Source organism: Gobius niger (assembly GCF_951799975.1).
Source record: "Gobius niger genome assembly, chromosome: 1".
Taxonomy (NCBI): Eukaryota; Metazoa; Chordata; class Actinopteri; order Gobiiformes; family Gobiidae; genus Gobius; species Gobius niger.
Window position 1 is genome coordinate 66,256,988 of NC_136852.1, and position 24,026 is coordinate 66,281,013.

At 42.3% G+C, this 24,026-nt stretch overlaps 1 protein-coding gene across 6 annotated transcripts in view; it reads left to right on the forward strand.

The window, feature by feature from the left end:
* Positions 1-4,056: 4,056 nt before the first annotated feature.
* ptch1 (patched 1) overlaps positions 4,057-24,026 on the forward strand; it is a 71,652-nt gene continuing 51,682 nt past the window's right edge. For 5 of the 6 annotated variants that reach the window (XM_079551666.1, XM_079551664.1, XM_079551665.1 and 2 more), the window contains exons 1-2: positions 4,059-4,795; positions 5,902-6,094. In XM_079551666.1, the coding sequence (XP_079407792.1) occupies positions 4,625-4,795; positions 5,902-6,094 (364 nt within the window). In that variant the 5' untranslated portion in view covers positions 4,059-4,624. Of the gene's footprint in view, positions 4,796-5,901; positions 6,095-24,026 lie in introns of all 6 variants that reach the window. The other variant, XM_079551668.1, reaches the window with a different exon arrangement.

Consider the following 24,026-nt stretch of genomic DNA (forward strand, 5'->3'; position numbering starts at 1 on the left):
CACAGGAAAAAGGAAACTAAAAAAGTGTCTGTGCGCCTAAAGTAAAGAGTGATTAATGATTTGATTAATATTTTTAATCGCATTAAACCATATGGAATGAATTAATCGTAGTTAATTTTAAAAAGTCCCGGCCGTAGTTTTAATTATAGTCTAGTTTTAGTAAGTATATTGAGCAAATTTTGTGAACTGAACCCTAACCCTCTATTTAGTCTCTCCAAATGTGCTGTTGTTAAGTTCTATTCTCAAGGCTTGTTTAATTAACTACATATACAGTATAAAGGATCTGTCTTGCGTCGGGGATGTTGAATTTGTACAACCTGTGCGTCTCTTCTTACAGTCTGTCAATATTCTCCTCTGACCGTTACTGGAGATTGCACACTCGAACACTTTTTGACTTGTGCAAGAGTAATCCACTAACACTGAGACCAGAGTGGGAGCCAAAAGGGTGAAGGGCAGTAGTAGTACATGAGTTATTCTTCATGTCTATCATTTTGAACTCCAAAAAAAAACACCCTTATCTATTTGCGCAGTTGGAAAAAGCCGACTCTCCTCTCGGAAGAAAATGGTCAGACTGCCAGGGTTGCCATCCGATCTGATTGTGCACAATGTCGGTCGGAAATGGACAAACGGAAAGGGGTAAACAGAGGCGAGGCGGTCCTGCCATGTGTCAAACAACGCAGTGTGTGATTGAAGACAACCTCGAGCGGGAACATAAACATCCCAGCAGGACCCACAGCTGCCCCAGCGGCCGCCATATTAGGGGTGTGGAGGAAGGAGCGGGTGGGTTGGAGCGGCTGGAGAGGGTTTATGAGGCACAAGTGCTAGACCTGAACCTGGTTTCCAAAAACAGCTTCTTACTATGGCGTGTAATTTAGTTCTCCTCGCCCGATTTACTCCTAGTTTGATCTAGTTGTTGTGGTACTTGGAATGTCAATAGTAGGTAGCTTTAGTACCTCATGTTCAGTATCATAACATTACAGATAACAATGAGGTTTAAGTTTTCAGCTATCCTGGATGGGGTCCCTTTGGTGCCACCCCAGGCCCCCATCTTGCTGCGCCCCTGATCATAAGATGAACACAATGGCCGCTGGTTTCTCTGCTTCATGACCGCGACGCTAGGGGCCGTGTCGCCCGCCATTGCTGTAGTATCTCCATAGAGGGGCGGCAGAACAAGCTAGTTTTCCATTAGAAAGCATTTCACTTTACACCCATGGTGCCTAATTTTTCAAAACTTTCTACCGCTAGATATTCCTCCTGTGATAACGCTGGGTTAGCTACAATTAAAGGGACCAGGCTGATTTTCGTAAGATACATTTTAGAAATCTCATATATATTAATGAGGGCCAGACTTTGATTGACAGATTGCTAGCATTAGAGCTAACGGCTCGGGCACAGCTACGACCGAACTACATGCCCCGCGAGGGCCGAGTCTACAGTGAAGATCCCGCCCTTATGCCCTTTTTAGGAACATGCTGGATCAGAGCTGGGTAGGAGGAGTCTGTAAATCCACCATGGATTCCCTTTCGAACGTGGTAATTATGACAAACGGGGAGGAGTGAGGAGATGCTGTCTATTAATTTTACAGTCTATGAACACAACCCACTTTTCAGTCCCAAACCACCAGTTGAGAACCACTGATTAAAGTGTGGTGGTATCATTTTTTCAGACAAGGGACGGATGATATGTTGCTATCAGGCCTATAGTAGAAAATGTGTTGTTCGTACATTAGCTTAATAGTAGAAAGAGTTCAAAGACACAACAATTCTGGCGTGAGATCATTCAACCTGCATTACAATTACAGTATATTTCCAGGTATTTAAAACATCTTTGGCAAAATCTCAAATACAGTGTGTGGGTTAGTGGCCAGCACAGAAGCATTCACTCTAAAATCATTTCAAAATAGGGGAAATTTAGCATCACAGCTTCACCATTACTTTGTCACATCTGTAGACAATAACTATGAACATCATCAAGAAGATACCAGGTCGATGGGGGTCTCCTGCCAGGGTTCACCTGGGCTCACATGATGAAGTCAACCCGCAAATTTAGACCCAATTTCCCAAAACCACAGCTGAGGTCATTTTCCAGGAAGCCCATGTAAATATGAATGTGGAATTTATATACATGTGAATCAACAGGAGAAGTATTTATTGCAGACATCCAGCCAGCTGCAATGTAAGATGTCATGAGGCAAATTTAAGTTACCTCAAAGCAGGGCTATTCTTGGAAGTGCAAACGCTTCTCATGTTTAAGTGTGTTTTTTGTTGTTAGAAAAAGCGCAAAAATAATTACGGGTCTGCGTTTCTGTCAAGATATTTGTAAAATGATATGTACTTTTTTATGTAGGGTTATAGAAGATTGACTAAAATAGCAAACATAGAAAATATACTGATGTATCGCCATTGAACCTGACACACAACCTGCTACTTTTTCTCACGCCCTAATTGTCCTGTTTTAATGCTCGCGTATAAAAAATTAACAGGTCTGGGATACTCAATTCTTCCTCCTCAGAATCCTTAAAGTGGACAATCTGGCCTCCTGATGGTCAACGAAGAACACTTAATGTGAGGTCAAGCGTGGAACATGTATTTGATTAGTCCACACACAGATGCTTGCAATATAAGCTGCCTGGGTAAATTGCTGATGCGCTTTTACAACAGGGACGCTATACGGGATTTTGAAAGGCTTGGAGTTGAGTAGTTTCCATCGACTGGATAGTCCTCCTGAGTCCATACATGGATGGACTCTTCTATTGTTAAGGGGCATTAGGGGGCATCACAGATCCACTTTACTGAAGAATTTACAAGTAGTAACACAAGACTGCTTGCAGACTCAAATTTGATTATGGACAGGTTTTTATTACAGCCTGTACAAAATTCAGATCACAGACAAATATCAGCTTAAAGGGGGATTATGCAAAATTGATGCAGAAAAAAAAAGCTTATATTTGTGCATATTTGACCTTGTAATGACCCAGTGGCTGCATGGCACCTTTACTTTCCATCACAGTGGCCTATAGGACGCTCCAGGGTCAATTGTTTGGAACGTTTTCTCGGCTGATAGACCCTCTCACCAGAAAACCTACAAAACAATTGATCCTGAAGCGTTGTAGAGACCACGGTGATCAAAAATGAAGACAACACGCTAACCACACATACAGTCGCTGGGTCACTACAAGGTCAGATACACACAAATATCAAGTTATGTTTTCCACATAAAAAGTTCCATAATGCCACTTTAACTTACTTAGTACTTTTAAGAAATAAACAATATTAAATGAAGATTTATTTCTTTTTTTGTCCCATTGCTGTGACTTAAAACCTTGAATTAATTCAAATAAACAGCTAAAACCTTAACTTATTAGGGGGCTACGCATCTCAGTTAGCGCTAAAGTTTTTTTTATTTATATCAAGTACTGTTTTGTAAGAAGTTCTGTGAACATGTGTATAATCTGGTGCTATTACAGAAGTATTACACACCGAGACTGTTACTACTGGGGTGTTTATATTTTTTATCAAAGTATGCCAGAAGGGATGGGTTTGCGTTTTTTTCCTGCATACATGGGAAATATATTGAATTAACATAAATGACTTTGATTGCGCATATGGATGTACCTTCATCTTTTCCAAATAGCATTACCAACTAGAAGCAGCAAAGTGTAGCATACAAGGCATGCAAATATGTCTTGCTTATCTTAATATCTATTTTCACTTGTTTGTGCATAGACCACCCCATACCAGAGGGCAAGAGTGTCATTACAACATCGACACCTCACTTTGGTTCCTCCCCTCGAACGCTGTAATTTGAGGCTCTACTACCACCATGATGGTGGCGGCAGAAAACACTGTGGAGCCCTGACATTCCTGCGGCTGTTCTCAGCGCGCACTACAAGTGGGACTCAACTTCTGTTCTGTGGCAGGGACTACCTCAGCGTGGATACGGACTCCGAAAGGAAACGCGCTGCACAGCGAACGCACCGTGCTCCATTGGCTCGCTCCCAGCCCCCTGAAGTTGGAGATGCACACACGAGGTCCCTACTCCCTCCGCCTGGGTGGTCTCTCTACTTTAGTGAGCTGTTGCTAAGCAGCTAATAATAGTCGTGTTTGCTGAGTAATTTTTGCCCTTCTGGAACCAATCAGATGCAAGAAAGTCCTGCAATCTGACAGCCCCAGAGGCGGGATCTCAAGCTTTTTTCCCCTTCTCACCCCTCCTCCTCCTGCGCCTCCAAATGGAGAGAGCTCTTTTTCTCCACTTCTATTGAATCTCAGAGTTGGCCGTGACGCGCGGCCCAAGGGAAGACCACATAGCTCTCCTCAGAATGCTATGAGTATTGAGCATTTTTAGCCGACGACTCCCGTATGGAAATCGCTTTGCACGTTGGGCTGTCTGACTCAAAGTGCCCCAGATACGAAGCGAGTGTGCGGTGGAAGCGGCGGAGACCTCTCGGATCACGAAATGTTGGGATGGAAGGCGCAGACTTTGACTCGCCGTCTTCACCAGGAGTATGTACTTGACGGATGTGAGATCTCCGAGAGGGAAACTTTGGTGTCGCCTTGGGATATCGCTACTACTACGCGCTTTCGGGGAACAACGCTAAGCAGCACGGTCTCGCAGTCCCCGCAACATGGCCTCGGCTGCTAATGCGCCCTCCGAGCAGGAAAACAGAGACCCCGAACGGCCGAGGATAACGCGGAGGAACAGGGGGGACTATGGCCACAACGCACCGCTGGACTTGGAGTATTTGCATCGGCCGAGTTACTGCGATGCGGGCTTCGCTTTGGAACAAATATCAGAGGTGATTTTCTCCCGCTTCTCTGGGCAGTGTGCTGGTTTGAGTGAGAAGTTTTGTGTCCCGTGGAAAGGGGGCTTGTTTGGGAGACGCTGCGGCTTGTTTTCATGTGTGGTGATGACGGCGAACAACTCCCACTCCGCAACCGGCTTCCCTGGGTTATTGTGGAGGATGTGTTTGCAGACACCATGCCACTTTCTTGCACTCCAGTAACGGTCCCACACCACAGCGCAGAGTGGATTTTGGGAGTGTTGAGCAACTTCACACACGTGTCTTGCAGAGTACTTCACATAATGATATGGCTTAACTTTTGCACGCATATGTAACATTTCGCACGCCGACTTTGGGGGCAATTGAACTCACTTTAAGAAACAAGTGTAGCTATCACTTGTCCAACTCCTGCTGAATCAAATCGAATGCAGTTGTGGGATCAAAACAAGTGCTGGATTTGCACGTTTCACCACTTTTACGCACGGGTTTCTAGCCTTAGGATCACTGGTCTCTCCGGAGTGCGCATGATAGGGTGCTGTTGTTTGACAACAAGTGGGCTGACATTTCTCTGCACATGGGCTGCACGTTATTAAGCATAGCATGGCATCGATTTTACCTCACACGACTTGCAGTGGAGAATGCCCCTTTCAGCCTGCCTTCAACTACCTTGTTGAAAAGACAGGATGAAAGCTGCTTTCTCATAGTTGTTTCAAACCTTTTTCATTTTCTTTTTTATGATCATTTCATTTTTATGACACTTGTGAAGAGTATACTCCTATTTAAATGTTGTCAATAGTTTGTATTGCAAAGAGGTCATAGTAGTGTATGCATCAATCAAGAAATAGTCCTATTATATTGCTTATATACTTCAATACCTGTTGTGCCAGACCTATGGTTGGACCAGCATAAGCTAGTTATTACTATTGGCTCCTTTAACAACAGTTGGGAGCCCATTGTTTGCCCTACTTGACCTACAGCTTTGGGAGGTCAAATCTGCATGTCTCTATAAGTAGTTTGTTTACTTTGTTACCTATACTATTACACTGTACCACCATCACTACTACTGCCACTACTTCTTCTTCAATTTCCTAGTGGTCAATTAACATCTTGTGTGCTTCCAGGGCAAAGCGACCGGAAGGAAAGCCCCTCTGTGGCTGAGAGCAAAGTTCCAGAGACTTTTCTTTAGGCTGGGCTGCTACATTCAAAAGAACTGCGGAAAGTTTTTGTTTGTGGGCCTCATGATTTTTGGAGCTTTCGCTGTGGGCTTACGGGCAGCTAACTTGGAAACGGACGTGGAGAAACTCTGGGTGGAAGGTAAGAGAACTGCTATGTTATTGTCTCTATTGACTTGTACTTGTGAACATGAGTGCACGAAGAAAAAGAAGGTTGTTTCGATTTTGGCTATTGTTTAATGTCATATGTGGCGGGATGTCCTAGTATAATGTGCAAATACAGGGACAAGTAGCAGGAGGTAGTTCATCAGAGACAGAGAAGGGGGAAGATTTGGCGAATGGGTGAAAACTATTGCAATATCTCACTAAACCATCTCAACAATCAGGACCAATATATGGCTAAATTGGAGATACATTTTGAAAATCATGACTAAAATTGTACTTTTCCACGTTGTATGTTACCTGGTGCTTTGTTTTAGGATGTGTTTGCTAAAAATGTGTAAATCTCAGTCCAATTAAAGAGAATGTTAGTTTTGATTATACTGATTTTAACATAGATGGTGGCCTCTTGTAATACGGATATTGTATCGTCTAACACCGCGATAACGATCATTTGGCGATATGTTTTGCAGCCGTATTACCTCGTCATTGGTTTGTTTATTTATGTTGCATGGTAATAACATTGACTTCTCTGGACCTGTTATAGTTCTTGTTAGGAACGTTATATGTAGATGTTTAAGATGGTCATTTATTTTGGATAGACTTTCAGCTTGTTACTGGTGGTGAGAAGAAATGTTTTTGCAAATCTCTGCTGCTCTGTCTTAGTTCCAATGAAACTTGTTTTGAAACAATTTGTACATCTGTGTCTTGCATATTGACAAATTGAGTGTATTTTTTGGGTGACAATACGCAAATCGTGGACTGCATTGTTTCTGCCTTACTCTGTACAAGACCTTAGCACAGTAGAGGAATACCTGTGAACATTTGAATACGTAATCACCAATCTATGGCAGTCAAAGTAATACTTATCCGAAAAATCATTCACTGGCTGCGTCGTTCTGCTCTCCTACAGAAGTGTGAAAAGATTGGCTTCACCTCCACAGTATGTTACTTCTTCTTACTTAGTCTCCCAAAAACTCATAAGCAACTTTTTGGTCTGAGGAAATTCTCACCCCAGCCGCCATTTTGTGTCCGTGTGTGTGTGTGTGTGTGTTGCTGTGTGTCAGCCTGCCCCCAGCAGTTGAACGCCCTGAAACTGCGTGTGTGTGTGGTCCCTCTCTTTTTTTCTTTTTTTTTTCTTCTTTTTTTGGACAGCCCTCAACTTTTCAAGAATATTTGTCTGCAGCGGAAAAGCGTAGTGAAGACATGAGGGGAGACAAACTTATGGAATGGATAGGCTGTCCTGTTATTTAGTCCCCCGAAGGAGTTTTAGCAGGGTGATTTTGTCAGAGGGGAAAGAGGCTCTATGTACGGGGTGGTGCTTAGAAGGGTAAGGGGCCTTTTTTCTCTCTCTTTCTCTCCTTTGATCCGCATTCCAGCACTTGAGGCTTGTGTCGAGCTGTTTAATGAATGGCACTATGCTCTAGAGAGATGACAAAACTCTTTATTATAAGCAAGGAAAGGCCCTATTGAACCATAGAGTGACATACATAGGTTGAATTATTCGCTATTGTTGTTCAAGAGCTGCGGCGGGAGTGTGTCTATGACAGTGTGATTCCGGATCACTATCAGCCCCCCGGTGGTGCTGCTGTGTTGTCCTTATGTGCCACTGCAGGGCCTGACAAGGACTGTGTTTGCATACAGAGCTACGGCATACTAAGCTTATTGGGGCTAATTTGTGGCTTAGTTGCTGAACCTTTTTTTTGAAGTCACACCAACGTAGGGAGAAAACATGAATACTGTTAAAAATGTCAGTGATGGGCTGGGTACTGTTAAAAGAGTGGTATCGGGGAAAAAAAGGTTTATCAAAAGTAGGTACAGAAAAAAGATCAAAATTTTGATACTGTAGTGTGAGTCCAGGGACACGCACCCACTTTTTCCCTCTTTGCTTTTTTCCCTATTTTTTTTTTTTTTTTACATTTTTTCCCCTAATGTTTGTGCCATTTTTCTCATGTTCTTAACAGATTTGTTTCTTTTTTTTTTTGCCCCATTTTTTCTTTTCCCAATTTTACCCCTCATTTTTGCTCATTTATAAAATGTATTTATTTTTTCCTCCCATTTTTACCCAATTTATTCCCAATTTTTTCCCCCTATTTCCCCCCACTTTTTCCCTGAAATATTCCCAATTTTTCACACATCTCCTGACATTGGAGATGAACCCGATATTGTAAATTTGCAGATCTTCCTCACATTATTGTTCTGTTTTCTGTTTTTCCGCGGTATTCGAAAAAGTATCATTCAGGTATCAGTTTCGAAAACCAAGTATCGTTAAAGTACTGGTATCGGATACCCAGCCCTAGTCAGTGAAATACCTGAAGTTGTAAAGTTGATCTCTCTTTAAAGTTGCATTTACCTTCGCTCATGGTTTTGAGTAATCCTGTCTAATTTGGTTGTTTCTTCTTCTATTTTTCTGAATGATACACCTAGTTTTAATATACTTGCTTGTTGGTTTGTTCATTTCATTTTAATACTTAAAGGGGCTAGATGCAAGTTGGCCATTTTATACTCACTACTGCCACCTCAGGTCATACGTGTAACTGCACCTTTTATATTAAGCTCGTGCATGACGGCACTTCTACCCGAAGTAACAACGTTTTGAGTGACAGTGCAGGATTTTAGAGGCAGTTGTGGTGAACAGGTCTGGGTCATTCTACACATTAGGACATGGCTGGAACATGTAAGGGGAGGAAAATACATATTTTTTAACATTTTTTAACTCTGTATAGTCCCTTTAAGAATGCATCTTAATCTAACTGATTGTAACAAGAAGCCGATAGGGAGGCCAGACTCAGAGACCACTTTTTGCAATGTGTGCAGACTGTAATGCATTGGTGGGGCTTGTCAAGATACTCAAAGACACTTTACACAAGGTAATGACCATATCCATAGCAGATATTGAACATCTATCCTTTGAGTTAATGGGTATTAGATGAGTATTAGTCTTTTCCCAAACGTTAATCTGGATGTGTGTAGAATGTGCATTGTGAACTGAATACCACTTTTGACCATTGGCGGGACGGTAGAGACGAGTGCGTCGACCTAATAGCAGACATAAACGTATGGATTTCTACACAGACACTGACAGTGCAGAGGAGATGCGCGCTGGATTTTGCTGCGACGGCTGAGGGCTTCCAGATGTGGAGCGGGAGAGCTGTGTTTGTTTAGATTAGACTGCACAGCTGAGGGATAGATTAGTTCTGCCTGCACTTGTGGAACGCTGGCTGAGCTGAGCTGATCTGTGCTGTGCTAGTGCTAGGGCGCCGGGCCCATCCACAGAGAGAAGAGAGAGAGAGAGAGAGAGAGAGAGAGGAGAGTGGAGGAGAGGACAGAGCGCGTTGTTTATGTTTCACTTGGAACTGCCCTCCACAGACGACCCAGAGACGACCCCCGCCTGGATGCTGTGTGGCCTGCCAGAGCACGCACACATACAGGCACACACACCAGCACAATGCTCCCCTCAATGCTCATATTTGCTCTGCGATCCATTAGACTCCAGCTGCATTTTGATCACTCGAGATTAGGTTTCGTCTGTCATCGATGCTGTTTGTCCACACCCCCAAGCTAACGATCCGTAAAAGAACTTGTACATGTTCAATATGTGGGAATTTTATTTTATTGTATCTTAATGGGATTTGCTCCTTTTTCCTCTGTGGTGTCCCCTAGTTTTTTTGGAATACCGATGTGTGGTTTATTTACACAATCCCCCACCAAAGGCTGTACAGTGTATGAATGATTGTTTTCACATTGTGATTGTCCAAGTGACTGAGATTGATGTATTTTTAGTCAAATATAGCAATACAGTTCATATTTAAAGATCACTCTGTCCTGCTTTCAATCCAACCACACTCTCATTTTTATGCCCTTGTGCGATTTTGACATGTCAAACAAGCGCAGAGATAAGGCTGTCTCAGGTGGTTTGTTGTTTGGCTAACTGATGCTTGATTCGTCAGACTTCAGGGACACTGCAACACTCATACCTGCAAGTGTCACTTTCAGCCCCCCGAGGTGGCAACAAGATATGCAGGAGTTTCATTCATTCCACAGCAACTCATTGATCCGTTCCACAGACAAACATAATTAAACATTGTATGTAAAAATGTAGGAGATTTTTGGCATTGTGTGTCCTCTAGGGCAGTGGTTCTTTACCATTACTTTCAATATTAATACTGAAAGAGTGATCTATTTTAGACACGGTTTAGTCCTGATTTCATCGTGATCTGGGCCTTGTGGTGCTGGGAAGTCAATTATTTAATGAGGTGGCACTTGGTGTGGAAAGTTCAAGAACCGCTGCTCTTGGGTAACCTCTCAGGAGCAAAGGGCACCAGCAGTGCATTGCCCGGGGATCGATTTCTCGAACTTCAGCTTGGATCTAGGTCTTGTGGAGTGCCTAGCTCACTTGCTGGAAGATTGGCTACAGTGCATGTTTCAGGGTAGATGGGGAAACCAACAAAGAAACGGGAGAACATGCACATCCACACAGAAAGTCCCTACTCAGTCTGGGATCGACAAAAGTGTTACCCATGCAGCCCTGTGATTGCTGTGTGATTGCAATGAGAGTTTAGTGTTGATTCTCTTGCGATCAGGGGATTATATGTTAATTTCCCTTTAATAGAGACCACCTTTGGCCTAGTGCTAATGCACAAAGGGTTCATGTGCCTGAGCTCTCACAGGGACAGTCTCCTCTCACACAGCGCTCACTCGACACTGTTTATAAACACTCCAACACAGGAAGTTCTGTTTATTGGAGCCAGCGACAGAGACCAGAGACGCACAAAGACCGGAGTGTGTCCAACCTCCATTTATGGCAGAATGGCCTATGACAAATGTAAGCAATATCTATAGTTGAGAGTCCAGGTTATGGTAAGTCACCTGGGCTGGTCCGCTCCAGCTGCACTGTGGTTCAACAAAGAAAACTGATCTGCAGAAGGTTCTGCTGAAACCTTTGAGTGTGCGATGCTGCTTTTTGGAATTTTGAAGATTTTCCTTAACATCTGCACCTCTGACACATTTGTTCGTGTGCCTTCCCTCTCTTTCATATTAAAATCGGTGGAGTGCATAATTTTGTGTTGCAGTTTCTGACATTTTCTTTGGAAAAATAACCCATGCAGTTCAGAAGTAATATCCTTCTAACATGCACTGAGACAAGATATCTCAAAGTCATGTCCTTAGGCTGATGGACCAGGCATCGGGTATTATGGTTCATTTAGATCTGATGTATTGTTTTCTAACTGATTCAGCATCAACATAGTACAACTAGGCCTGTCACAATGCATTTTGTGTTACATGTATATTAAATGTATGTATTCAGATCATACTGTACATTCATGCAAAATGTGAGTAGCCTATATGTTTTTTTGTTTCGTTTTTTTGAATAACCTCATGGTTTTTTGGGGGAAACTTGTCTGTCTGTCTGTCTGTCTGTCTGTCTGTCAAACTGCTGCAGCATTTCTCGGACTTTTGAACAGTGCGGAACGGAAGCATGTCAGTCTATGTGCTGTAATGTTCTCAGGACTATTTTGCTTGTATTTGGATAGTGACTTAAGCGGTCGGGCTCCTCTTGCCAACAGTGGCGCTGATTAGCTCTGATACACTGACTAGGTGGTGGTTTTGTTTCGTTTTGACAGTTCTGACTTACGTTGGACATACCTGCATCTGCATTAACATTGTTTTTCTCTGATGTGTTCGTTTTGGCTGAATTCCCAAGTGTTCACGGAGGAGCCGAGTGGGGTGTTTTATTAAGTCCATCTTGCTCCGCCATGAAGTTCACAGAAAGTGTCGGCATCGGCCAAGTTCTGTAGCACCACGGCGTTTTGTTTACACCCTGCCTCTCTCCAAAAGCAGATGATTTATAAATGATCTGGATACATGCAGGATGCAGCCGATGTGTAAAAGACAGTTAGTTGCTGATAAAGTCTCTTGAGGTGGATTGAGACTGAAAACACTGATGGAACTGCATTGACCATGATCCTTTGCTTCATTTGAGAGCAGTCAGCATGAAGAAACCTTCGGAATATGACTGTAATAACAGCACCAAAGGCTCATCCATGCATTTTAGAAACACTTCTTTGAGCTGCTCAACTATATTGCTTTAAATTGAGTAAAAAAACGGCATACTGTTAAATTATTGAGCTGAAAGAAAAATGTTAAACCCATTCTATTCTGTTACCTTGAGAACAAATGAACAGTGGACTACGGCTCATCACTGATTGGGTCAGCATGAAACTGCAAACATGGTGTCTGCTGTACCCACTGTGTCCCAAGTTCTTTAGCGGATTATCTCAAACAGGAAGTTGTAGTATCCTATCAGTCTTTAGCCACAAACGTACACTTTAATTGGACATTTTTAACCTTCTTAATTGTTTAGCCTATTTGTATACTCACCTCCTGGATTAAAATTGACAATGAATTTAGTAGGACTGAAAAATGTCTAAACAAAGATTAGATTTATGGTCACAGTGGCTGCAAATATTTAGATAATGCGATGTACTTTGCGGACCCAGTGTGCGAGGAACCGAGGACAAACGCAACTCCAAGTGAAAAGCCGTGACTTCGGGAGGCTAAGTCACCTCTCTGCTGTCTGGGTTAAAGGCACAAAGAGAGCAAATTGTAAAGAAAATAGCAGCACCGCCTAGCTCTAATTAAAACAATATCGCATAAACATTGGCCTTCCTGGAGGACAGCCCCCCATTCTCCCCCTCTCTCTGCACTTGGAGGGATGTGGTTATCCGCCATGGGGTGACACAAAAGGGCTTCAGGGAGGAGAACTTTTGGAAATTGAGCTTTTGAAGCTTGTAGGCCAAAGGCAGGGGTTGGAGTTGAAAGAAGGGTGAAGCTAATAAGATGGAGCTATTCTCTTGGGCCAAATAAGTTGCGGTTGGATCCGTTAGCTTAGAACTTTACAAAGGCCGCTCTGAATTTTACATCTCCAGGACGCTGGACCGACACTTGTTGAAGGATAGATCCAATACAAAGGACAAATATAATCTACAAATAAATAAAAAAAAAACAACGGGCTGTATCATACTATCATAGTGTCTTTGTACTAGTTTGTTTTAATTTATTATATAGTTTATTTAAGCTTGTTAGCACGATAATTGTATTTGTTTGTGAGTCATTTTTCATTTTGCACAATAACATTTCCTTTAGAATCAATGGCCTTGACTCTCACATGATGATATTGTCATTATCAGTGGTAAATCCATCACTGAGCCCAGCCCAGTGCTCCTCATTAGCCTTGATTTAGCGTCGTCGCTGGCACTGGGCTCTCTCCTTTGGACACATGAGATGAGTGAGTGAAGTTAAAATGAGAGGTCAGATTTATGGTATGGGCCAGGTCTCAAGGCTACAGACAGAGGGGAGGCCCCAGTCCTGCTGTGGGGACCAGGGGCCACAGGGGTAGACCCTCGGGACCCTGAGGTCATCTTGTAGAGGCCCCACTATTTAAAAGCTCACCTGATACTCACCCTGTGGCCCGGAGTGCAGAGTGAAGGCTCACAGCAGAGGCCGGGGCGAGGAGGGTGGGGGGTTGGTCAGTGGGGTGACACTAACCCAGCTGTCACCAGTCTCTGTTTGTGTCCCCAGTGGAAGAAAGTTTGGTACCAATGAGTCACACTTTGTCTTTATTGGTTTGTTTTAGGAATGAAGGGTGTGTGTTATGCCGCTTTAATGATTTCACACATCGACTTTGTTTTCTCTGAAGTCGGCTACTTTAATATTCTTCTGCTTTAAAGGGGCTAGATGCAAGTTGGCCATTTTATACTCACTACTGCCACCTCAGGTCTTATGCGTAACTGCAGCTTCTATATTAAGCTTGTGCATGACGGCACTTCAGACCCGAATTAACACCTTTTTGAGTGACAGTGCAGGATTTTAGAGGCAGTTGTGGTGAACAGGTCTGAGCTCATTCTACACATTAGGACATGGCTGGAACATGTAGGGGGAGGAAAATACATAATTTTAGCATTTTTAAACTCTATATAGTCCCTTTAAGTTGAAATGTATTGAAAGTTTGTGACATGACATTTACTTCTATAGGACATCACTGTATCATGACCAACCTGTTGTGTTTGAATCACTAATGATTCACTAATGAAGAATCTGAAACTGACCAGTGTAACATGGTAGTGTCCATCTGTTAGCCTTTGGCGACATGTTGTGCTCTGTGCTCTTCTTTTGCTTTGTATCAAAGTGCAGGCCTTTACATTCACCCTTTATTGTCAATATACTATATATATCCTGCATTCCATCCCTTATTATAGCTACTTAATACTATATATTTTTGAATTTCGCCATTGTGAAATCAAGAAATTCTTATTTCAACTCTCTTTGACATGGGTCCTTGAATAGAGACCTGTTAGAAATAAGTGCTGTATTTTATTTAATTCCTCCATTACTCGTCTGTGGACTAGTTACTCGTCAAATCTTTAACATAGCTGTCAAGGTGGTCAGATCTAATGATTCAATGATCTTTATGACAATGTAGCTTATTATTATTATGGACTTCAGTTAAATATTTAGGCTACACAATATATCACCAAATATAAACTGACACATGTCCAGTTGTTGTAAGACAATGTATCGCAAAATAACCTGACTGAGATTTACACTTTTCTTTTGCTTTCACAACATAAAATACAAACTTTATATAAAAAACTTTATACAAATTGAGTTCCATTTGATTTCTTGTTTTGACACAATTGTATGAAAATGCAAATTTAAGGCTACATACTGTGTGTTCTAAAAATCAAACATTAAATCTGACCTGTTACTAGGTCACTTGTTTATGTATCTTATGCACATTAAAATAAAGTTAACTGTGAACATCATGCATTGTTTTAAATGGCTCCAGTTGGTAGCTTTAAAACCGTCCGCCCCTTTCCAACCCTCCATCCCGGCCTCTCAGCGCTCCATGTCTGTTTTGTATCTGCAGTGATTAAGAGCTAAGTTGAGTTAAGTCGGTGGTTGTTTTGTTGTTGTGCTGCTAATGGCCGAGGCGGGGGAGCAGTATAATGTTGAATGCATGTGAAGGAAGCCTCGACATGCTTTCTTGTGGATGCCCGATGAGGAGGATGAAGAAGGAGAAGCGGAGGAATGCCCTGAATGTGGCTTCTTTGCTTAGAGGATTTGCGGTTTTTGAATGAATGAATTATCCGCAGCGCAGTTAGGGCTGAACAATCCTGGAACGAAATATCTCAGAGGTTGAGTTCATGTGACATCACAACATTATGAAGAGCCTACTTTAACATTGAGGTGGTGAGCAGCTTAGAATCTGATGGTGGTAACTATGCTACCCACTTAAAACAAAAACTGCATAAAGTTGAATATCTTCTCTGTCAGCATCAGTGTTGGGCACGTTACTACTTTACATATTACTGTTTCAAAAATGTAGCTGAGTTACACTACTTTGAGTTACTTTTGAGTTACTTTTGGCAGAATATAAACCGAAAATAGTAATGTCACAGAGCAAAACTGCTGTCAAATATTTCCTTTTCCTTCTCTTTCCCCCATTCTACAGCAGTGTCCGTTATTTGGGGGGGGGGGGGGGGTTGGCCTTTTTTTTTGTTCATACATTTCAATGCACTTGTAACGTGAGTTACTTGAATTGTAATGACTAATGTATTCTGGTGTAAGTAATATGTTATATTCCTTAAAGAGACTATACAGAGTTAAAATGTCAAAATGTATGTATTTTCCTCCCCCTATATGTTCCAACAATGTCCTAATGTGTAGAATGAGCTCAGACCTGTTCACCACAACTGCCTCTAATATTCTGCACTGTCACTCAAAATGGTGTTAATTCGGGTCCGAAATGCCGTCATGCATGAGCTTAATATAGAAGGTGCAGTTACACGTATGACCTGAGGTGGCAGTAGTGAGGATAAAATGACTAGCTTGCATCTAGCCCCTTTAATTACTGAAAAAACAAATATATTTTTGTAACTCGTTACTTTTGTTATACGTTACCCCCAACACTGGTCAGCATAAGTTATCAAAAAGGTCACATTATTTTTCTCATAAAGGTTAATAAGGCAGGTTTGGAGACTCTCACAAATAATGACCAGGTTAAACATTTGTGCATTTGGTGCAAAAACATTACCTAAGTCTTGTGTTTTATTTACTGAATTGCAGCGGACATATTATATGGAAATACACTGACTTATATTATTTAAACCATCCTTTAGTGCCGCTTGGGACACTGCAGTGCTCTGTCTGGGACCTCTCTCCAGATCTTGAGCCTAAGATCAAGGTCTCATATGGTCTCTCTTTTGGCGATTTATTGAGCAGCCCTAATCGCAAGCAAACTACTGTTAACTAGTCCTTTCTACCTCTCCACCCACCTTGGCTTTCTTCCTCGACACACACACACACACACACACACACACACACACACACACACACACACACACACACACACACACACACACACACACACACACACACACACACACACACACACACACACTTGCTCTTTTGACACTGCTCAAACTGGACTCAATTAAGTCTGTGTTTATCATCTCACTACAAACAGGATTAAAGCCCTGCAGGAGAAAAAACATTCCTCCAGTTGCGTGTTGTGTTTAACTTTATGAGTTGACGAAAAGTGCAGGCGAGCTGGTGAGGGCTTTAGAGCGGGGAAACATTGCGCCTCTGGTTCTCCTACTACGCTGGCTGCCAGGGCTGTTTTCTCAGGCCCGCTCCTCCCCGGGCTTAAAAGCACCTCTGTGTCCCTGAACCTACCTGCTCGGCCAGACGGAGGAGAGCTAAATTGGTATGGACTATATGGGCATGTCCCCGCTGATGTTAAGCAAAGAATAAATATGGCCTATAGCACCACCTACCAAGAGCAAGTTTGGCGTCTTGTGTGAAAGCAATCGATGGAATCAAAAGAAGTTTTCTGTCAGTTTCAATTGGGCTTCAGTTCATTTGTGCACACAGGAGCGCTAACATGCTGATTGATGATTTGCTAAATGCAGTCATCCCAATAGCAATGTTGATTTCATTGCGATTACTGTAAATGTGTAGCTTTATCTAACTTTCAGGTCAGTAACTTTGGGATTAGTTCATTAGATCATATAATCCGCAACTGACGCTAACATTCTGCTCAGAAATCAGCAGATATTTCATTTTGATTTGCACATTTGTCATTTAAAGCCGCACACAGCCTGTAGTCATGACACATGTGATTATAACTCATTCGTGGTTAGTTATGGTGCTGCTAACTTGTCAAAACCACCAACCACAGTCACTAGTGAGCACATAGTCCATCCTTTTCCACAGACTCTAACTTCTCCTACGTGTTTTCATGTGATGTGATATTGTGATAACAATCATTTATGTTTGATTTACTTTATTTATGCGACAGCCCTATTATCACATGAACACAAACCGAATGGTCAAGGCCTTTTTGTCCCCCGCAATGTCAGAATAGGAACATCTCCCTCAAGCAAAGTGGAAGTCTCCTCACGCTCTGTGCGTGCGCTCCCTCTCTTCCATTCACAAATGACATCCTGACTTGTCCTCTGACACGCTGTTTACTTTTGACATTCTTGCACTCGCTCTTATTCAAAAACCAGAGCCCTACGAATGACCGACCACAGGAGACTTGCCTCGAGAATTAGCCTCCACCCCACCTCACTGATTTTTTTTCTTTCTGTCTTGAAACTTCTCCTCTCCTCCACTGACAGCAGAAAGGTCTCTCTCTTCTTTCTTATCCAAGCTCCTTCTCCCCCCCCCCCCCTTCCCCAAACCTACTCCGCCCCTTTTCTTGCGGAGTGAGGGAGAGTGAGAGAGAGAGAGCCCGAGTCGCCTCAGAATACCAGATGTATTACAGAGCGAGCCACGGCAATGTAAACACTCTGGCCTGCCATGAGAGCAGGGTGGTCCGCTTTCCCCCCCTACTCTTCGCTTCCTCTCTTCCCTCCCGAGTTGCACTGGCTGCCAGGAGGGGTGGGGAAAGTACAAAACAGCCCAGGGAAAAGCGGCGAAGGAGGGGAAGAGGGAAGGAGCAGGAGCATAGTAGCGGTAGTGTGCATGTGTTTTGGCTTGAGAGGAGGAATTGGACTGTGGATTGATGCTTTTCAGGCGGCATGGCGGGGAATATTTCATGCAAAGTTTCTGTAAACAGATCCTGATTGTGGATATATACTTTGCGTGTGTGTTTGTGTGACAGTGGGTATCGGAAGTACTGGCGCACATTTTGCAAAACATCAGTGAGATTACTGGTATTGGAAGCAACTGCATTTGCACGCATATTTAAACATATGAAAAAAAAAAAAAAAAGATACAACAGAGTGAAATTTGGCCATTGCTGTAGAACAGGGGTCGGCAAGTTTGCTCGGTTTTCTTCATCGTCAAAAGACCAAAGGCCGGACCCTCCAACTGAAGCAATTGACGTAAAGCATCACTTTCTACATATGCCAGTGTTGTACATCATGTACACTGGGAAAATGTCTGGGAAATCAGGCAAATTAACTTTTACTGTAAAAAATATTTATTTATCACTTGAAATTATACAAAATAATCTGAATTAAGAAAAAACTTGCTTGTTCCTTTGGCAAGAATAGGTTTTATCTGCTCTAAATCCAAACCAAATCTACACAAACTTTAGATTTAATCTCTTAATTCAAGTAGATTGATGTCATTTCATCCTTTAGATGATTATTCTTTTAGGATTAAGGTCTATAAGGGTGCTCTGTTAAGACATTTTAAGGAATAGACAGTATTTTTCACATTTTTAGAGTACTTTAACAGGCATTTAATCTCCGATTTGGGTCATAATATTTCTCAAAATCATCTCGAGTGCCAGAGTTTGATGATGGAGGGCCAGTTTTGGCCCCCGGGCCTGATGTTGCCTACCCCTGTTGTAGAACATCTTTCCATTTGTTTGCACATTTTGGTAGGCTCTTCACTTCTAGTATAGGAAAGATGCAACATACAATATATACGTACAATATACACACATCATAATTGTGGCCACCATAGTATACATTTACCAAATTGTTTACTCCGTACTAATAAGTAGGAGTAATTAGGAGTAAAATTAGGAGTAAAATTAGGAGTAAGTAGGTAAGTAAATACTGGCATCAAAAACAACAGGCATCACATAAACAATCATCCATATACTGTATGTAGTATTGCCAGTTTTATCAAAGATGAACAGCTTACTTCCACTTTCCCTCTCCCTTTACTACCCTCCACTCCAACTATAAATGTAATGAAACGCTTGTTATCCTGACTCCTGTTCCAGACGATTTCAGTTCGCTTCCACTGGCCCAGAGGGAAGCGTGGACCCTGTGTCAGGTCTCTGGAAAACACATCCACGTTTGTATTGTTTGTCCTCGTGATTCCCTTGATGCCTTTCGCTCCTGTTCCACACCACACGGAATGTGTGATTTTGGGATACCTGGAATCCACGGGGCTATCTTTCCAGGAAATGAGCGCGAGATGGCTGGCTGAGACCGGCTGTGCAGGCTCATGTCACGGTCTGTTATGGCTGGGACACGGGCCAATCGCAAGGCAGCCAGGAGGGGGCTTACCTGGTCCGCAGTGGGACTAGCGGACCAGGTGGAGTAAGTTTACTGTAGATTCTGCCATGATTTTGGTTGAACTTTCTTCGGGAACATTGCAGTTGAATCGAAATTGCATTTTTTTTAATATATATACCGTATGTTATCCTCTGAATACAAGGGCTCAAGAGAATCGATAGTATGTCACATTTTCTAAGTTAAAATTATGTGCGTGCAATGTGTTGGGAAAATAGGCTTGATGAATAAAGCTTAGAGGACCCTTCACTGGGAGCAGGGGAAAATACCTGCACTAAGAACAAGGTACAAGCCACCATGTTTAGCTAGTGCCATGCTAAAAAATTGATGGTATAGGAATAAATGAGTGCAGAATGGCTCTGAATGGGACGGGTGATGGTTTATAGGCAAGGTCATAGGAGATCAACCAGTACTGATGTATCAATACCAACTCAGTGTTCATTTACTGAGTAATAAGTACTGATACTACTGTAATTAAAGGCACTATACGGAGTTTAAAAATGTTAAAACTAAGTATTTTCCTAGCTCAGACCTGTTCACCACAACTGCCTCTAAAATCCTGCACTGTCACTCAAAAAGGTGTTTATTCGGGTCCGAAGTGCCGTCATGCACAAGCTTAATATAGAAGGTATGACGTATGACCTGAGGTGGCAAAATGAAAGGCAAGGCAGCAATTATAGACTCTTAAAACCACTTAACTCCTGCCTTAACCGAGCACATTTTCTCCAGTTCAGCTTTACCCAAATCTTAAAGCTTCTCGACTGGAGCTTACGGCCTATAGACCAGTGTAATGCTTCATTTAAAAGCTAAGACCTATAAAACGGATCTAAGGCTTAGTGACCGCGTTGTATTTTTGTTGCTCTTTTAATCACTTTTTGTAGCCTGTTTTGTTACTTTTCTACCTTCTTCTTGGTTGCCTGTTTTTTTCGCCTGTTTAGTTGCGTTTTTGTATTAATGTTTTCTTTTTTGTGACCGTTTTGCTGCTTTTCCATCACTTTTTTGTCGTTTTTGTCACTCTTTTCATTTTCATTACATCGTTTTTTTTTTTCAAGAAGCTTTTAGTTTGGGTAAAGTCGAGCTGGAGACAACATGCTCGGTTTAGGCGGGGGTCAAGAGGTTAAATACAAAAGTACAAGAAGAAATAACCACAGTCAACGTGATTAGTCAAAACTGTATGAATGAAGTCAAATACTCAACGTGTATTTTTGACTAGGGAACATTATAACGGAGTAGAAAACAATATAGTCCAAAGCTCTGTCTGCTTGATCTAAACTTTGCACCTTCTGCCGTCTGATCATTAATTTCTTGCCGTTCTTGCTATATAGGCATTACGCAGCTTACTCTTAATATATCCCAAATGTATATCATTACCAAATGTTTTCTGTTAGCCCTCTCCTCCTCCAATGTGCTGTGAATCCACTAGCATTGAATAGAACTTTCTTTTGGAGGGGGGTTGAAGGAAGGTGGGTGTGGGGAAGGGGGGGACGGCGAGTGAATGAAGGCAGCAACGTGGAAGAATCTGCCCATTGAGGAGTGTGTGAATGTACACCTCGAGCCCAGGGGAAGCGGCATTGGGAGCCAGCCGACTGCTAAATACACCCATTTTAGGGTCCGCAGGGGCCGGGCAGGTGATTAGCATAATCAGGGGCGAGGGGAGCCATACATATGGTAATGCTGCAGTTGGAGGCCTGCGGTTGGTGCTGTGGATGCTGGGGGGGGGGCTACCACTTTTGTCATCAGGAGGGTGTGTCTATCTGCAAATAGAAAAGCTGTCTACGTCACAAACTTGCTACAGCAATGCATTTGAACACAAAGTGGACATACGCAAAGTGGACTTGTTTTATCATCAAAATAATATTGATAATAGACTGTAATAATGGCATATCTTTGTCTAGCGTTTTAAACATTTTAGTTGACAGTTTTCTCAAGGCAATATAATTCTTAAAGGGGCTGGATGCAAGTTAGCCATTTTATACTCACTACTGCCACCTCGGGTCATACATGTAACTGCACCTTCTATATAAAGCTTGTGCATGACGGCACTTTGGATCCAAATTAACACGTTTTGAGTGACAGTGCAGGATTTTAGAGGCTGTGGTGAACAGGTCTGAGCTCATTCTACATCTTAGGACATTGCTAAAACATGTAGGGGGAGGAAAATACTTAATTTTAACATTTTTAAACTCCGTATAGTCCCTTTAAACACTTAATCTTAAATCACTTTTTGTCACTTCATACTTGCTGTTGGTTTGCTACTTTTATAGCTACTATTTCCCTTGGGTAAACTAACAGAAGCAATACTGCCAGTCTGTGCTATGACCACCATCATTCACTCAATCATACACTACATTTACACTGGTTAGGGGCGTGAAGTGTCTTACTACAGTTAGTACAACTTCAGTCAGCACCTGCAGGAGCCGGTATTTGAGCTGTCAGCTGCTTGCATGTGGCTTGTAAGCAGTTGGAGGTGTCACTCCCTCTACTGCCTGCAGAGGGAGCTCCAGTCAAAAACCCGTCCAGCCCTGGTCCTTGTGTCATATATATCTTTTCATAGACATTATTTCAACTCCGAATGATCAATACGGATGTACCCAAAATAATGTTTTTTGCGCCTCAATAAAGTATGATGTGTCCACTTTAAGAAGGTATCTTTTCCCCAGTGTTTCTCTTGCGCTGACTTTTCGGGCAGCCTTGCCCCTCCTTGCACTGAAAGGGGGAGATTGAAGGGGCTTTCTGTGGGTCAGATCAGGTCTTGCTTCTCACTGAGGCCTTTCAGCACCGATTTATGACTGTGTGCACACCTACATTGCAGGAAAACTTGTATTAAATTGAAGCTTACAAGTATGCTGTGCAAATGTATGTGTGTTGATATGTGGCAGTGAGAGCTTCTGACCACCTTTTAGACAGGTAGAGATGATCTATGTAGGATTTGCATTTGCTTGTTGGCTACAATTTTTATCGTGGCATATTGACACACATATACATCTTTTAGTTTGAGTAATTGGTATGGACTATATGGGCATGTCCCCGCTGATGTTAAGAAAAGAATAAATATGGCCTATAGCACCACCTACCAAGAGAAAGTTTGGCGTCTTGTGTGAAAGCAATCGATGGAATCAAACGAAGTTTTCTGTCATTTTCAATTGGGTTTCAGTTCATTTGTGCACACAGGGGCACTAACATTTGTACATTGTACGTTTGTAGGTCTAGCTTTTAAAAATGGAGATAATATATTCATGCTGATTGATGATTTGCTAAATGCAACCATTCCAATAGCAATGTTGATTTCATTGCGATTACTGTAAATGTGTAGCTTTATCTAACTTTCAGGTTAGTTACCTTATAATCCGCAACTGACACTAGTAGGCAATTAGATTTTATTCTTAAATTGTGCCAAAATAACACTTAAAAATTAGTTTCAAGTTGTATCCAAAGACGAGTAACAGCTGTTCACCAACACCAATGACCGTTTTAAAGCCAACAGGTGTCCCCCGTAAGTGGTCAGCAGCTGAACAGAAAAACATTGAAGCAAGTGAAAGAAAGTGCTGACACAGGAAAGAGAGTTGTTTTTGGTAACAAAGTGTTATACGCTTTCTGCTTACAAGACCGCTCAGGAACTCTGGCGTGTGGTGAATGTGTCAGGTTAGATACTAAAAAGCAAAAACAAATGGTGTTTTTACAAGTGACACACTGCCGCCATATGTTGACCCTGGTGTTTAGTGTGGTACATGGGAATCACATGGATGCAACAATTTCAGAGTTTTACTACAATACTGAAGATATGCGTTGTTTCTGTGCTATATAAATACACTGCCACTGAGCTCTGCTCTTCTTCTATCTGTCTTGCAAAGCTGTCCTACTGTAGTCCGCCAAAGTGAATTGTCCAAAGGGGCAGTGGAAACAAACCCTAGCCCATGAATTCAGCAACAAAAAGCGGCATCTTGAGCTTACCTAAGGCAGGGACTGTAACATACAGTCTTACTGATTTGAAATCTCCACAAGACAAGCCGTAAGCTTTCATATATTTTGGTTTATTGCCTATTTGGTTTTAATCTTTAGATCTGGTAACCCAAAGCATGGGGCAGTGTGGGTTTGCTCATTGGTCAGTTGGTTGTGGTGGGTTAAAGGGGCTAGATGCAAGTTCGCCATTTTATACTCACTACTGCCACCTCAGGTCATACGTGTAACTGCACCTTCGATATTAAGCTCGTGCATGGTGGCACTTCGGACCCGAATTAACACCTTTTTGAGTGACAGTGCAGGATTTTAGAGGCAGTTGTGGTGAACAGGTCTGGGCTCATTCTACACATTAGGACATTGTTGGAACATGTAGGGGAAGGAAAATACTTAATTTTAACATTTTCAAACTCCCTA